This window comes from Doryrhamphus excisus, linkage group LG13 (genome assembly GCF_037039965.1).
Source record: "Doryrhamphus excisus strain RoL-2023G ecotype Guam linkage group LG13, RoL_Dexc_Guam_v1.1, whole genome shotgun sequence".
Taxonomy (NCBI): domain Eukaryota; kingdom Metazoa; phylum Chordata; class Actinopteri; order Syngnathiformes; family Syngnathidae; genus Doryrhamphus; species Doryrhamphus excisus.
In genome coordinates this window covers 20,100,097-20,116,986 of record NC_136369.1, presented here as the reverse complement: position 1 = coordinate 20,116,986, position 16,890 = coordinate 20,100,097, and the positions used below count along the sequence as shown (strand labels likewise).

General features: G+C 41.7%; 2 protein-coding genes across 2 annotated transcripts in view; one reads left to right on the top strand and one right to left on the bottom strand.

The window, feature by feature from the left end:
• The window catches only part of thsd4 (thrombospondin type 1 domain containing 4), a 31,286-nt gene extending 29,004 nt beyond the window's left edge, over window positions 1-2,282 (top strand). Inside the window, exons 17-18 of the mRNA XM_058088654.2 lie at window positions 40-184; window positions 265-2,282. Coding sequence (XP_057944637.2) covers window positions 40-184; window positions 265-410 — 291 coding nt within the window. The 3' untranslated portion in view covers window positions 411-2,282. The remainder of the gene's footprint in view (window positions 1-39; window positions 185-264) is intronic.
• A 68-nt stretch (window positions 2,283-2,350) lies between these two features.
• On the bottom strand, window positions 2,351-15,385 carry pepd (peptidase D). The gene is made up of 15 exons (XM_058088657.2): window positions 15,299-15,385; window positions 13,302-13,485; window positions 12,429-12,556; window positions 12,243-12,306; window positions 8,197-8,244; window positions 8,000-8,061; window positions 7,741-7,785; window positions 6,389-6,464; window positions 5,043-5,089; window positions 4,815-4,883; window positions 3,679-3,756; window positions 3,422-3,570; window positions 3,156-3,340; window positions 2,898-3,089; window positions 2,351-2,720 (listed from the first exon to the last, which is right to left on the bottom strand). The coding sequence occupies exons 1-15, from the start codon at window positions 15,313-15,315 to the stop codon at window positions 2,577-2,579; spliced, it is 1,488 nt and encodes a 495-aa protein (XP_057944640.2). The 5' UTR covers window positions 15,316-15,385; the 3' UTR covers window positions 2,351-2,576.
• Window positions 15,386-16,890: the final 1,505 nt, after the last annotated feature.

Below are 16,890 nucleotides of genomic sequence, written 5' to 3'. Positions count from 1 at the left end.
TTAGCAGCTTTATTAAAGATTATTTTTGTGTCTTTCCAGTGTTCCAAAACGTGCGAGGGAGGATACCGTGTGCGTGAGGTGCGTTGTCTCTCTGACGACAAACAGTCCAGCAGCAGCTGCGACGAGCAGCTCAAACCAGCAGAACGGGAAGACTGCAACACCGAGCCTTGCGTCCCTCAAATAGGTCTGTGCATTTTGTCTTTTTCTTTTTTTTTTGGTTTGTTTTCCATACGCGTCTCATTCCTCTGGTTGCCTCTTCCCCAGACGACAACTGCAAAGACCAGTACTTCAACTGCAACGTGGTTGTCCAGGCCCGTCTATGCGTCTACGACTACTACAAGAACACCTGCTGCGCCTCATGCTCGCGTCACCCGCGCAGACACTCTGCCGTTCACAGGGGGCGCAGCTAACGATTGCATCCCGGGGGGGGGCTCTCCGCTCCACGTGGGGAACTTTTTATCATGTTGTCTGGAGACAGGAAGTAGAAACATTTGTTTGTGTGTGTGAGGCATGTGGAAAGGGCAGGAAACCACTCACCGGATGGATCAAACAAGTTGAAATGGTGATGTGTAAAACATCCCATAAATCAATTAAATCAATCAGCCCTCATGCTGCATTCAAGGAGACTGGGAAGTAGGACATCTGACATTCAAAATGAATGTAAACCAAAAACAGGGCCGATAATCACAAGCTAAAATTTTTAGCTGTTTTTTTTTGGCAGCCTTGACCAGTTGTCTTTACTTCATACCAAATATCATAATCTAGAGATCATTCAGCAATTCAATCTTGATGGTGTTGAAACTCGCAATAGGATACGTAAAAGTGAGCAACACTCCCATCTGGTGGCGATCTCTGGTAATGACGGAAGGTAACCCAAATTACGGCAGGTGAACTCTGAAAACAGGATAACAAATCGCCGTCTTTACACAATTCCCTTAAGTCAAAGAAACAGTTCATCATGCGGGTAGTACAAAAAACAACAAGCAAATAGAAAATGACACTTGTAAATTCAAAAGTAAACACTAATTACAGCACCACACAAAGTAAGCTAGTATTGTATGGTCATTTTAAAGCTGTGTTAAACGGTTAATATACATACAACACGAGTTATTGAAAATAACTTTATTTACACTGCTCTTTGGTTAAATATATTTTAAAAGATGGATTTCAGCGGTCGTCGCCATTTTGTTTGACGTCACACTACGACTGCTCAAAGTCGAGACTATTAGCAAAGCGATTCACGATTTAAGGCTAATGCCGTGAAGCATTGTGTCAAATGATTAATACTTACACTTTTACAAAATATGCTCGTGAATGTATAGTTTATTTGTATTGCTATGAAGTTCTAAATTCGTTTTATTGACTAGTTGCCCTGTAAATTAGCTTCAGTAGTGTAGTTCCGTGGGCGCCGCCATTTTGTTTAGGTAGCAGTAGGAATAGTTTGTAGCATTTTTCCAAGTCGGATATTTAAGTTCCCAGTTTTCCGGAACGCAGGATTTCTACTCTATCCCAACCTTGACATGTCAGACAATTTTATTTAGTTTGAGAAAACTCAAAGGAAGCCGCCTTTTTATGTTGCCTCCTGCACAAAACAAGGTGAACCAATGCTTCATTAGGGTGAGTTTGGTGTGGAAGAATGGATACTTTTGCCCATAGCATGAACGTATACGAGGATAAAACGCATAAGATGGTGATTGCTTGTGCTGGCCGTAGATGTAAATATGTACAATATGTTGTTAAATACATTCTCTGTGACTCCTTCCAGTAACTAGAGGAAGAACTTTGTTAAAGAATGCTATTTATTTGTGCTGTCTTCCGAATCTTGCTTTTGTGTGTGTGTGATTTCCTGGCGGGAGATCACATTCCAAGACGCTCCTGCTGCTCCACGCGTGTCAAAGATTTACAGTATTACAATTATTAACATCATCAACTTTCTACCCGTCAACGGTTTTGGATCTCCCATCAGTATTCAGACTTCTGCATTTGATCACACATCTGTATTGGCTTTATGTGTTCCTTTTCAAATAAACGTATTTTTTGTATGCCTAAGGGCGCATTTATGTGTTTTTGTTGCCATGTTGATTACACACTTTTTTGTAATTGTGTACATATTCAGTTGTAATGTATTTTATTTCAGTTCATACAGTATATTGTGATTTTTTTTCCAGGCTCGTTTCAACGTTGTGGTGCGGAGTTAGAGCGACGCCCGGTGGCAGTTACTAGTAAGTACATCCTGGAATATACTGATCTGTCCTAAAGTTATTTAAATATTGGATTTGATTGATGAAAAAAAATAGTTTAACTAAAAAAATATAAATGTGTTTTCTACTCGAACAAAATCAGATGTTCATATTTGCAAAATCCTTCATTTATTAATTTCCCTGCTCTTTACAAACATAAGCTAAAGTAATTGCTTAAAATAATTTCTCCAGGTAATGAGGATTTCATAATGTATCTGATGATTTTGAGTTATTATAGTTAAGTGTGCCATACTATTCCATAAAGCTGTATGTAATAAGAAAATGTGTGCATTCTGCATTGTTTGATATGTAAGTGTTGATCATTATAGACGCCGCTCAGAATCTTTCACTGCTCACGACGGGACTGAAATGTTTGTCCGACTCGCTCATGAAGGCCTCGATCTCGTCCACCGTCCTCGGGACGCAGGTGAGCAGCTCGATGCCGTTGGCGGTGACGGCGATGTCGTCCTCAATGCGAACCTGTGTGACGGTTGAAAAGGGGACACCATCAAAGCAGAACTTGTACATTCTAGGTACTATTAGAGGTAGTACCAGAGCCATAAGAGGCAGGACGCTGCCTGAGTGTAAAATAACGGCTCTGAGGCGTCTATTTTGCAGGTAATGAAGACATCTGGACTCAGACAATGATAGACTGACCCCGCCGAAGCCTCGGAAGCGAGCCAGCACTTGGTTGTCGATGAAGCAGCTCTGTGCCGGGTCAGCCAGGGCCTGATCCAGCAGGTGGTTGATGAAGTAAATTCCAGGTTCCACAGTCAGAACCATGCGCTCCTGGACCAGGCGCCCCATCCGCAGACTTTTCAGCCCCGGCTCGTTGATCCGCTCCACCCCCTGCAGGACGGAGACGTCACTGCACGTCCTTCCGCTCGGCTTCGCAAAACATCCCCGCCGACTCACCTCGGGATAGCCTCCAACGTCGTGCACGTCGATGCCCAGCAGGTGTCCCAGACCGTGGGGCATGAAGACGGAGCCCATGTGGGCCTTCATCATGTCGTCCACGCTGCCCGTCAGGAGGCCTATCTTCACCAGCTCCTCCAGGTGGACCCGGTCAGCCAGGCGGTGCATATCGGTCCACTTGACACCTGCAGGTAAACATCATCACGATGTCTTCTTCAAGAATGTAAATGATATAATAACAATCTGGGTTGGTCATGAAAGAGCACCTGGCTTGATGGCAGCCATGACAGTCCTGGAGGCCTTGAAGACCGCTTCATAGATGGCCTTCTGGTCAGCGGTGAACTTGCCGTTGGCGGGGAAGGAGCAGGTGATGTCTGACGAGTAGCAGTAGTACTCCCCGCCCATGTCGAACAGACTGGAGGAATAAAAACATGCAACGCGGTTTTAAACACAAAAAGACGTTAGACAAACTTTCAGTTCCAAGTAAACAAAACATAAAAATTGATAACTGCAAGATACTCACCACATGTCACCGTCCATGATGGTTTTGTCATTTGGTGCGCCAGCATGACCGTAATGCAGAACAGAGGAATTATGGCCCCTAGTGGTCAAACAGTGACATTACATGAGCTTTTTTAACAATACTGCAGGCAGTACAGTAAATACAGGAAGCTGAAACCAGCATGTTCCTGTTTAACAGTTAACGGTTTAACGAATGCGGCATTAGCTTCATTGCGCCTAATAACAGCTTTGTTATCCATGATACAAACTAACTCTTGCACTTGCATGTTTAAAAATATAAACATATCAGAGGTGTTAGTCTTGAGAAAATAATAGGGAGTAGAAATAATCTGTTCCAGGGTCAAACAATGACCCTCCTCACACCTTTTTATTAACTGCACAGGCAATGCTTGAAGTCCCATTTTGACATGGTGATACATGTGTAACACTAAGTTAACCCATCCTTGGAATACGCCTGGCGAACACCTAATGCACCACATTTCAAGTGTAAAAAGAAGTTAGCCATTGCTAATATATAGATGCAAAAATCACACCACTTTAACATTCTTGCTAGTGAAATGTAAAAAGAACTCATCCATTGCTAAAATGAAGACGGAAAATCACCTTTTAAAAAAAGTCCCTTGTTATTCAAGTGTAAAAATAAGTTAACCACAGCAAAATACAAAAACAACCCCTGATAAAAACAAGTTAAGTGAATCATTTGACACCCGATGCAAGTTTTGTGCCACATTTTTCCACCAAGATTTTGTCACGTTGGGTATTCCACTGTAGTCGTAAAAGAAATAGTTTGGATTTAGCGCACATGAAAGCAATTAACTGGAGCAACAAAACTTTCTCAATTAGCGGAACGTCAACACCCTTTTTTTACTTTTTTGTACATGGCCCAGGTCATTAATTACTACAAGGCTTTATGTAAACACAAAACTAGCTAATACCCACTAATCCCTAAGAAAAACTCATTACGCACGGCCTTGACTACACGAGGCTGACGTGCGATTAGCATGCGCTCAGGCGTAGCCACGCCGCTAATTAAGTTTGGTAGCAAACCGAATACCGCAGGTGGGAGTTGTTGCTGCTGTTGTTGGGTTCTGTCGTGTTTTATAGCGGTGTTTACGGCGGCGTGTCAGAGAAGCTTACGTTCCACAGATGCACGTGTACGAGGTGTGGCGCATGCCTCCTTTGGTGAAGCAGTAATGCTGGAACAAGCTGGAAGACCAGATGAAAAGGAACAACGCTGATGAGCAGAAGGGAGCCACCCAGGCCTGGCATTATTATTATTATTATTATTATCATCATCATCATCATCATCATCATCATCTCTGTACTGGCTTTTGTGAGATTGTGAGCACCAAAACCACAAGTTACCTCTCCATTTCATACTCCTTCTGTCCAGGTTTCACGTGCTTCATGACCTACAAACACAGACACACACGGTAATTAGCTCCACTTTCACTCATTAATGAGCCAAACATAACCGGAATTAAGCTTTTCCCAACACAAAACACCGAGAGATGGACATTCACATGAATAAAAGAATCCTTTCTAAGCACTCAAGGCCAAACAAACCCTACAATGACAGCAAGCATAAGAAACCCTGAGAAAAGAACTTTGATTGCCAATAATGACATTTTAAAAAATGAAATACAATTATTGATTTAAAAAAAAAATCACTGAATTGTGACAATATAAACATTTATTTCACATATTCCTTTCTTAACTCATGGAAAATAATGAAATCAATTTATTATTTAAGTTTTTTTAGTATGGAATGGGGCAGCAAAAAAAAAAAATAATAGAAATGCAGTGTACAGATTAATGCACATATTGTTCCTGTTCAATAAAAGGCATGTACGTATCGAGATTAGATTAGATTAGATAGAACTTTATTGATCCTCTGTGTGTCCCCTCAGGGAAATGAAAGGGACTGTATGCCACTGGCTCAACATTACACACCACCACCGACTAGCATATGTTACCAATAGTACATATATGTATGTATATATATATATTTTTGCAATTTTTGTTACCGTTTCTTTCAAGCAGGGGTGTCTAAAGTGCGGCCCGGGGGGGCCATTTGCCATAAAAAATAAAAATGGAATCATCAGCATTAATTTTACAAGAATAAAGTCAACATATTCAGAGAAAAAAAAAGAGAAATATGTTATTTATTAAATATATACAGTAGCTATATATGATGTATGAAAATAAAGTAATTATTACGGGAAGAAAATTTACACAATTGTTTGGTGAAAAAAAAATAAAAATAGAAAAAATAAATAAAAATTGGAAAATGAGGTTTGTTAAAAAGTTGTAACATTATGGGAATAAAGTGAAAATATACTATATAAATAAATAAATAAATTTTTGATTATTTATTGTTTTGTCCCAAACAGCAGACCACAGCTGATACTACTAATATGCTATGTTGTATATCCTTGATATACACTATATACTTGACAGGTCCTTACAGTATATAGACCGTCTTTGCAGAAAAAAAGCAAAAAGTCTGGACACCCCTTTTTTTTTTATTCAGTTTTTTTACTAGCTCATCCATAATGTAAGCCTTAGTATAGCTTGAATTTGAAGCCATATGGTGAAACATGAAACCAGAGTTTAGATTTAAAAAAACTCTTCATTCATGGCACACATCTAGTTTCTTATTCCATGAATAAAATACATGCGTCAACTTGACATTTCAGATGAAATCTCACCATCTTGTGGGCTTCGCTGGACACCTTGTTGGTGTATCGGAGGACCTCCAGCTCCATGTCGGTCTTAATCAGGCGGCTGCAGGGAGAAGAAGAAATCTGTCCGTCAGATAAGGTGAGCAACTTTTACTTGAACAAACTTTCTGCACAAGAATCAGCACTGCAATGGTGGGTGGAATATCTGAAGTTCAGCTATTCAAATGTAATTCGTTAACAAGTGTGACCCCCACATTCTCTTGAAATGTGACTGAGATACTTTTTAAAAAAAAATCATCTTTGTGCTGCATAGTTTAAAACCTTATTTTCCAGATCCAAATCCAAAATGGTACTTGCACCTGGACACATTATACACTGATATACATATATGTCTCATAGACAAGTATGCACTACATTTACTATATTACATTTACCTACTGATGACGCAGCATCAGGACCAACTAGGGGATCAGTATCTTGCCCAGGGATGCTTCCACATGACCGCATCATTAGTGTAATGCAAATGAGCAATATGTGGCAAAAAGAGGTAGAAAATGAATGAATATATTGTTCTTCCAACCTAATTGCATATTGATTACTTTTTATTGCCCCCCCCCACACACACACACTTTTTTCCAACTTGGCTGCATGTTATTATTGAATGTTTTTAAGTCCTCCTAAATATGGTGACGGTTTGAACAGATGATTTCTGTTTCCATTATTACCAATGGGAAGTTATCTCAAAATAGCAACGTGAATAGCAGGCTGGCTGGTGGATGAATGCAAGGGGGGGGGGGGTGTTTGTGCAGCGCTATAATATCTTCCTCGGCAGGAGGTGTGACTCAAGAGCATTCCTCCTCATTTTGGCAAAATGTCCATCCTTCAGAAGGACACCGAGTCTAATTTAGAGAACAAGCAGGCGTGCACGGAGTCCATTACATGCACACACTACTTGATTGTGACACTTAAGAGGGGACAAACAAACCCGATTCATGGCGCCTCATCCTACTGAGCAGTAGCAGCTGAAGCGTCAACCTTATGCTAGTGCTAACACAACATCAGGTGTCCAGGCTGGTCCACCGCTAGTATGATAACAGTGATGTTACTGCTGGGTTGCAGATCGGGGGGTTCAAACAAGTAGTCAAGTGAGTGTGTGGAGTGGGCATGCCCGGAGTCGAGCCGTGGGAGGAATCAATTAAAACAGAGCATTTTTTGGAAATCTAAGGAAATACAGCTGGAATAGGTGCAGATTCTGAAGATCTAGAAAGCTTTCTGCGTGAGTTATTGTGTGTAGCCACTCTACAGGAGTCCACAGGTCAATACAGAAGGCCGAACATGAGCATAATAGGTCCTCTTTAAGACATACTGTGAAGACTTACCATTCCACAATGACTGGATGCAGGAGAGTGTTGTTCACTTGGAATCTGAGGGCAAAAAGAAAATATCCGAATTAGACCTAAAGAAGTCAAAAATAGTACTTTCATGCAAATCCACATGGAGATAAAAGTGTTGCGCTTTTAAAGAGACTGGCTGGCGTGAAGGACAACATTTGTTTACTTCACTAAATGATCTTCATGGATGAGATTTGACTGCGTGGTGGAGAGCACGTAAAACAAAGTGTAATTAAATGGAACCTACCGGCTAATTCCTTCAAAGGAGGCTTCTCGGCTGACGCTCCCGCTGTCCGTGTTCTGTCCTCGCTACAGCGAAGAGTGACAATAAAACCTCTTTAAAGCATCCGATGACTACATCCCAGGAATTAGTATGTCTGGGACTTGACTGATCAAGTGTTTCTGTGTGAAAGGTTAATGTCCGGGAAACGGACAGCGGCGTACCAGCGTGAGGAGGACGGCGGCTCTCAGGCCGGCGAGGACTTCGGCAATCTGCAAGGTAGAAAAGACGCTGCAGCGTGACGCCGTGGCTGGCAGGTGTCGCCGTGTCACCAGACGAGAACCTCATATGACTTTTATTGCTCATCGGCAGCCTAAAATGTCAGGTGACATTTTCCTGACACGCCGGAGACCCCCGGGGGGCACTCCAACTATCAGACAGCTTTAATATTACGCTTCAGTGTGGAGGCACATTAGCGCCGTGAAGGTCGTCTTATTTGCAACCACCAGCGGGGGGGTCCACGCCGGGCCGACACAAGGCAGCCGGTCTGGTTATCACACTCTAGGTCATCACCATTACTTGGCACTATGTTGGGGGGAGAAACCCACCATGCTTTTACAGGAAATTGGAAAAAAAACTACAGTACTCCTGTGTTTTTAATTTAAATTCATGATATTTTTTTACAAAATAAATTCAACAACTACATAGAACAGTTCGTATGATAAAACAAATAAAAATAATTGCAACTATGTACTACATAACCATTATTCATGAAAATATAATATTAAATTATGAGCATACACTTTTTTATAAGAAAACAAACCTTAAAATATTATCATTTATACATATATATATATACATATGTATACATACATATACATACATGTATATATACATACATATACATACATGTATATATACATATGTATACATACATACATACGTATACATACATGTATATATACATACATACATACGTATACATACATGTATATATACATACATGTAAACATACATACATACGTATACATACATATGTATACACACATACATACGTATACACACATACATACGTATACACACATACATACGTATACACACATACATACATACACACACATACATACATACACACACATACATACATATGTATACATACATACATACATATGTATACACATACATATGTATACACACACACATATATATATACACACACATATATATACACACATACATATATACATATACACACATATATATACATACACACACACACATGTATGTATGTATATATATGAAATTATTATTATTCAATGATAAATTGGAATTTTTACGAGGGGAAAAGGACAGGAAGGAACAGGAAGGAACAGGAAGTCAGGCAGCCACACATGAAGGAAATGATTGCCAAAACCTCGCCATTAGTATTGTGAGGAAACTGTATCAATACATATTGGTTTTGTAATTGACTCACTACTGTGTATCACGTGTAATAATACCTACAGTATTATAGTTGTTTCACCACATCAGCGCGACTGGTCCAAAAATCACCGGTGCAACTTATTATTGGAGGTTTTAAAAAGTGCGCGTCACGCCTCAGTGAGAACCTCAGGAGATCCTCCGCTCTAAGAAGCTCCTGGAGCACAACAAGCTCGTCAAGCGCAGCCGGGCGGAACACTTTGACGGATTCAGTAGACTTAAAAGAAACGCAGGCGTCTGTGACGCAGCGCTTAAAAAAAGGTCACAATATTGACAGTGTGCTTCCCTATTGTGCTTCCAGCGTGAAGCCCAGCAGGCACGCCGGACCACACATAACGCAGCAAAAGCGGCTATTATGGCATTTTAGTGCTTTGAAGGCTCCTACTGCGACTCCGCTGGAGGAGGCGGTGCTGGGATTGATGTGCAAACTCTCCCTCCGGGCTGGAACTGTGGCGCCTCGGGGAAGTGCGGCGATATAAGGCCCACCTCTGCTCTTAACAATAGCGAGAAGGTCACCGTGTAAATTTAGTGCCCGCTGTTTAACTCATACGTGATTGCCGACATGGAGTTGTCGGCGACAAGAGCGGCGGGGGTTACAGGCTGAATAGATTAGCTGTGATTTGTCAACATGCACACCTCCAAAATAGCTGTGGAAATGTCAGATGTTGATGCGGGGTCCCGCGGGAGTCTGCCTGTCAATGCCGATGTACACGACTGCATTGCAAAACTCCCCAAAAACAGACAATTAAAGGCAGCCGAGGCAGGCGTGTATTTTTACTCTCGGCTGCTGGAGTGGTTAAAATCCCAAACAAAGCTTGTCAGGGGTGAAGTAGGAAAGGATTTATCATCAAAGCGCTGCATTGTTTTGTGTATATTGGCCTTGTGCACACTCGCACCCATCAACATCTTTGCTTTTCGTCTCTTTTAGGAAGCTACACCAGGCTGCCCTGCCCCGACGCCACAATGGCTGGCCAGGGTCTCTGCAAGAGCATTTTTGCAGCCGATTCCTGAAAAAAAAACATCTGCAAGTCTGCAACTTCTTGTCTTACTGATGATCTTTGTCACTTAAAAACAGAAAATCATAGCATCTTTTTTTAGATTCTTACAATCAGCAGAGCTCTCCTACGATATAGAAGATCTTTGACTAACATTTTTTCCTGTCGATCAGTAAAAGCAGCAAAGTGTTTGCGTTAGAGAAGATCAATAACGAGTACTTTTGCAATAGGACCTTAAACAGCAGAGCGCTCCTGTCAAATAGAGGATCTTTAACAAGTCCTTTTGCAGAAGATTCTTAAAAACAACAGAGCGCTCCTGTCGGATAGGGAAGATCTTTAACAAGTCTTTTTGCAGCAGATTCTTAAAAACAGCAGAGCGCTCTGTCGGATAGAGGATCTTTAACAACTCCTTTTGCAGAAGATTCTTACAAACAACAGAGCGCTCCTGTCTGATAGAGGATCTTTAACAAGTCTTTTTGCAGCAGATTCTTAAAAACAGCAGAGCGCTCCTGTCTGATAGAGGATCTTAAACAAGTCTTTTTGCAGCAGATTCTTAAAAACAGCAAAGCGCTCCTGTCTGATAGAGGATCTTAAACAAGTCTTTTTGCGGCAGATTCTTAAAAACAGCAGAGCGCTCCTGTCTGATAGAGGATCTTAAACAAGTCTTTTTGCAGCAGATTCTTAAAAACAGCAGAGCGCTCCTGTCTGATAGAGGATCTTAAACAAGTCTTTTTGCGGCAGATTCTTAAAAACAGCAGAGCGCTCCTGTCTGATAGAGGATCTTTAACAAGTCTTTTTGCGGCAGATTCTTAAAAACAGCAGAGCGCTCCTGTCGGATAGAGGATCTTTAACAAGTCTTTTTGCGGCAGATTCTTAAAAACAGCAGAGCGCTCCTGTCGGATAGAGGATCTTTAACAAGCCTTTTTGCAGCAGATTCTTAAAAACAGCAGAGCGCTCCTGTCGGATAGAGGATCTTTAACAAGTCTTTTTGCAGCAGATTCTTAAAAACAGCAGAGCGCTCCTGTCTGATAGAGAGGATCTTTAACAAGTCTTTTTGCGGCAGATTCTTAAAAACAGCAGAGCGCTCCTGTCGGATAGAGGATCTTTAACAAGCCTTTTTGCAGCAGATTCTTAAAAACAGCAAAGAGAGGATCTTTAACAAGTCTTTTTGCAGCAGATTCTTAAAAACAGCAGAGCGCTCCTGTCAGATAGAGGATCTTTAACAAGTCTTTTTGGAGCAGATTCTTAAAAACAAAGCGCTCCTGTCAGATAGAGGATCTTTAACAAGTCTTTTTGCAGCAGCTTCTTAAAAACAAAGCGCTCCTGTCAGATAGAGGATCTTTAACCAGTCTTTTTGCAGCAGATTCTTTTAAAAGGTCCTTTTATAAAAGGAAAACTGTACTTTTTGGCCTTGTGTGAGACAAACACGCGTCTTTCTCTTCTTTTCTGCGCGTTCTAAAGATTAAAAACAGATGAAAAGAGGAAGCTAAGAATGCAAGTAATGGGACCCGCCTATAAAGCCTTCTGCCTTTACATCATGTGACCTGCTGACCTGTTGGTACACTTCTTGTCTTGTTTCTCTGCTGGTGTGCATCCACTTGGATCCCATAAGTGAACCAAGCAAAACCAGCATCACGCCAAAACGGTGTAAGATCCTGACCTTGTTAAGGAGCACGTTGGCGTGTTTATTTATTTTCAATTGGGAAGTTCGATTATTTTTATTTGCCTCTTCCGCTGCAGAGACTTTTTCACTCACATGCGGTCAAAGGTCGCGTAAGAGCGAGCGGCAGACTTACTTCGGTGGAGTAGTGCACCTCATCCACGCCGTACTTCACCCTGAAGTGCTCCTTGGGAAAGATCCTGTCAACACAACGGAAGGCAAACACAAACGGGTGATGAAAAGTACACGCTTTGTTTGTCCAGACATCATGGAGGAGAAAACACACTCATTAAGTTTTTAGGAAGCTAACAGAAGGACTCACTCTCCCATCCAAGTGGCATAGCTTTGGGGCAGTTTGGGGACAAATAAGATAGCTTTCCCAGAGTCCACTTCAATGGCTCCGTAGCAGTCGGACTCTGTGACCCCAAAGGCCCAGTGGAAGAAGGACTCCTGCAGACATTAGTCAGCAAGTGTGGACAAAGAAAGTACAAAGCAGGAAGGTCAAATGTGGGAAAGTGGAAATTTCATTACCCTTGGGAACAAAGACACTGCTTAAAACATCACCGCAGAGCATAGCAATCCCAAGGTAGCCGGAAAAATACAGATGGCGGCAATGCATGCAATACGACATTTCTTGTCCGTGATCTCCTGATCTTTGAGCTTTTGTGAAGTCAGATATTATGGAACTTTCATGATATACATATCATATATTGCATAACACAGCAGCGACAGAACCAATGTTGTAACAGCCAGAGTTAGTACCATAAACAGGACAGAAAGTGGAACAGTTGGGAGTTTCACACCAACGCATAGAGAGGTAGATGAAGCTGCTGGATGGCGCGCAGTCATCATCTCTCAAAAGAAGCTACTGCCATCTTGTGGATAAAAAAAATACATCGGGACGTTGCAGGTTGTAGCTACAGTTATTTGCTCTTGCAAGAACTAGAGCTCTGCTTTCATGCAAATTAACACCATTATTATAAAAAATGACACAGAAGTAAAGCTCCGTTGTAGTACTTGAACGCACCAGAAACAAGAAGACGTACCGCCCCATACCAGCAGATGGTAGTAGACTGCTCCATCATTCAGTAGCTTTGATCACTAAGCAACTGAAACCAACTTATCTGACTGTCTCCCTGCAGGGCGCATTTAGTAAAAGGGACCCGCTCCCGGGAGCCAAAAGAAGACCACCAACCTGCCTGAAGAGGAGGTCCGTGTCGGTGCAGTGCCTCTGCTGCTGCTCCCCGCCTTGCAGCACCACAACCGAGCGGGCCTCCACTCCGTCTTTGCTTTTCAGCCCTTTGCACAGACGCCGGCGGTTCTCTGCGAAAAGGGCGGCGGACACTCTGAGGGTCTCATTACCCAGCCAGTAGACCGGTCTGAGGGGACAGGAGGGGGGAGTGCAAAGGTACATGTTTGTTTTTTTATTACCTGAACCATTAAAAGCAGTTTTTGGTAGTGCTGTTTGTTTACATGACAATGTAAACAAACTAGTCTGGTCAATGCTGGGTGTCCAGCGGTCATCGGTACACATCAGTATCATCAGACGTAAAAATGGGGTATCAAAACCGTACTGAGGCAGCAATGGGGAGAGTGCTGCACCCCATGACCTAAAGCTAAACAAAAGCTAGTTTTGGTCAGGGAGAAGAACGCATTGCTGTGTAGAGATGCCTGGCCTGGCCTGGCCTGGCCTGGCCTGCATATTGCAGGTAGATGTGAGAATGTTGTCGTTTGTCTTGCAAATATTCCCTTTGTGTGTCTGGATTTCCTTCTTTTCAGACTGACCTCATCATCGGAATGAAGAATGATGCAAAAAAACCCCAACAAACCCCAACACACGCTCCCAAGGTTTGCATGTTTTTTTCCTTTTGAATTTATCTATAAAATCTGAAGGCTGCAGTGCTATTCCTTTTTTTGTCTGTGTGTGTTGTGTTGTGTTGCCGTGACGTGTAGATAATCCTTCAGATACGACATAAGATTCGAAGGGGTGTCAGGAGTCGCCCTGGCCGAGCAAAGATTAAGACGGTACTTTGACAATTTGACAAGCTTGTAACACGGCGGGTCAGATAGGTAAGAAATCGCTTCACAGATAAGACAACCTAATCTGATATCCCAGCTGGACTGTACTCCAGGTCGATCCATAAACCTGGAAGTGTTATGTTTTTATGGTTTATTCTGCAAGGCTTGCTATTGCATGAGTTTAAACACGGCACAATAACATGCAGCAATGGAATTTAGTAATTCAGATAGTGCTATTGGAAGGATTCATGCGTGTCAGCTTTAATTTGAAAGGTTAAAGTCCCCTGTGCTGCCCCATTGCATAATTTAGGAAATGATTTTGGTTGCAATCTCTACCGCATCAGCAGATTTGGTCCCAGCAATGCCACTACCACAAGACAATCATGTAAACATATGCAGCATTTAAAGAAGTACACGGCAGCACAATCTGCACAAAAGTTGCATATTTGATGAGAGAAATATATTTTTCACTCAACTTTCACTTCCTTTTGTCTAAATCACAAACAGCTTTGGGTACATTAGCATCCGAGGCACATGATGAAGCTAAAACCCGAATTAAAAGTAGGCGAACATCAACTACGAGATCTTATCTTGAAGACTTTTGTCACCCATTTAAAAGTCAGTCATTTACCGGCAGTAAAGCTAAAGATGTTCAATGATTAATCGCAGATAATATTTAAGTGGATTAACGCACCAACCCCGTAAAATGTGTTGTTTTGAGATTGTTTATCACATAGATATAGTATATTCATACCATTCATGTATAAGTATTGCTGGCGATGTCATTGTGGTGTGTTCAAGCCCCACATCAGCCGTTAGGCGTTTTTAAGTGCGCTACAAAAAAAGTTTGCATTGTACGGTAATAGCTGCAGGCGACGTGGTGTTGGTTTTCTAAACGAATGATACGAAGGATGACAACATAACCGCACACGTCCAACTGTTAAATGATATCGATACAGCTCAACTAAACTCATTTTTCCTTTGTAATGACGGACAATCCGCCTGACCACAAACGTCTCATCTCGCTCACGAGCCAGCAGGAAGTGCTCTTGTAGAAGCGGACAAGCCTTCAAGTATAAGTTTTCCACCGCACAGAAAATCTAATTGGTTCCATACACACATTGTAATGGTCGGTAATGTTGTCGAGAGTAAAACGAAGCACGGAAAACTCACTGTGGTGCTGCAGCCATGATGACGTCCACAATGTCACGTGTACGGACAAGTCATGTGACTTCTGTTTGCTTCCGCGCTGGCTTGTGACGTGGCGCAATGTAGCGTTCATGAAAATGGGACACTCCGCTTTCTCGCGTGTTTGCTTCATTGACTAAATTACTAATATGATCGTATTTGTTTTAAAAGCGATCGTGTTGTAGTCTCAAGTGAATTCATTAGACCTTACAAGGTGTTACAATGTAGATATCGCACAAGCTTTTGAGCGCCATATTTGTTTAATTTACATAGAGCTGATTTGAACACCTGTTGTTCTGTTTGACACTTTTTAATTAAAAAGAGGAATAGCGCCATTAAGATTGCCTGACCTTGCAGAGTCACACCACAATCCTATTTTTGCGTCTCTGTGTGTGTGTGTGTCATGTGCAGGGGAAATGAAATGACCCACTGTCATGAATATAAATGAGCGCAGCACGCTAACCAGAATTAAAACCTGTTCCTCTGCATAATTTAACAGATAACTTTGTGTACTTTGAGATACTTGCATCCTTTATTTCCTGGAGCTCATCAGACGAGAGATGCTTATTTTCTCAACCAAGCAATTTATGAATTAGAGTTACGCTAAGAAAGGCACAGACATTTATTGAACAATATCGCTCAGATATATTATATTGTCTGCTTTGGTTTTGCAATGGTGACTCTACAGTACAAAAACAGTAGGGGGGGATGCAACTGTTAAAATAAGTCAATAATGGACTGCTATGAAGAAAATACGGGCGGTGGAAGTACAGGAATTCCTGATTTATTGGTGTTCATGGCTTCCAGACCCGACCCCAATTTCAGCTAAGTTGGATTCTTTATTTGGAAATGGAATATTTTTGTAGTTAGAGCGTAGGAAACTAGTTAAAGCCCTCGACGTGTAATAACACCCCGTAGTCACCTTTACACTCATATTGTCCAATTAATTGAGACAATGAGAGAAAATGAACCATTTAAGACACAACTAAGACAAATGTGTTTCGGTGCTGCGGATAATGAGTGGGGGGTGGACAGGATATGGCCGCAACTGGAGCCCACATTGTGAGATAATTTTGTTGTAATTGCTGTTGTTCCTTCCAGCAATTCTGGTGCTTGTGTGTCTCGCCAAAACATTAGCGATACCATTACAGACAGCTAGTGATCTCGTTAGTAGAAAGGTAGTAGGTAGTAGACAGCTTAGACAACATAAACAACATGAAAAAATTGGTTGTTTTGCATCAAAATGTATTTATTTTCACATTTGGAACTGAAATATGTGTGTGCACGTGTGTGTGTGTGTGTGTGCACGTGTGGATGCGTGAAAATTTCCCTACAATATGTAACCTTCTGCATGCTACGCTCCTCCATGCTCTTTCACTTCCTATTTCCTGTCATGTGTGATTTTGCGTTCACTTGATCTCCGCCGAGCTCTTATCAAATCCACTTCTGCCGCCTTGTGGCCGTTTTCATGGCTCAAAAGTGCTCTCAAGTGTAATCCATTCATTGAGAGTTGCGTCATCACCTCTTGTAAATTGTAAATAAATTGAATAAGTTAATTAAATAGTAAATAATAAGTT

Bases quoted from the DNA above. Each gene is read 5' to 3' on its own strand.
- pepd (XM_058088657.2), bottom strand. The intron at 6,465-7,740 runs GTAAGTCTTCAC...TTCTCCCTGCAG, and splicing joins CATCCAGTCATTGTGGAATG to CCGCCTGATTAAGACCGACA. The intron at 5,090-6,388 runs GTGAGATTTCAT...CTGTGTTTGTAG, and splicing joins CCAGCGAAGCCCACAAGATG to GTCATGAAGCACGTGAAACC.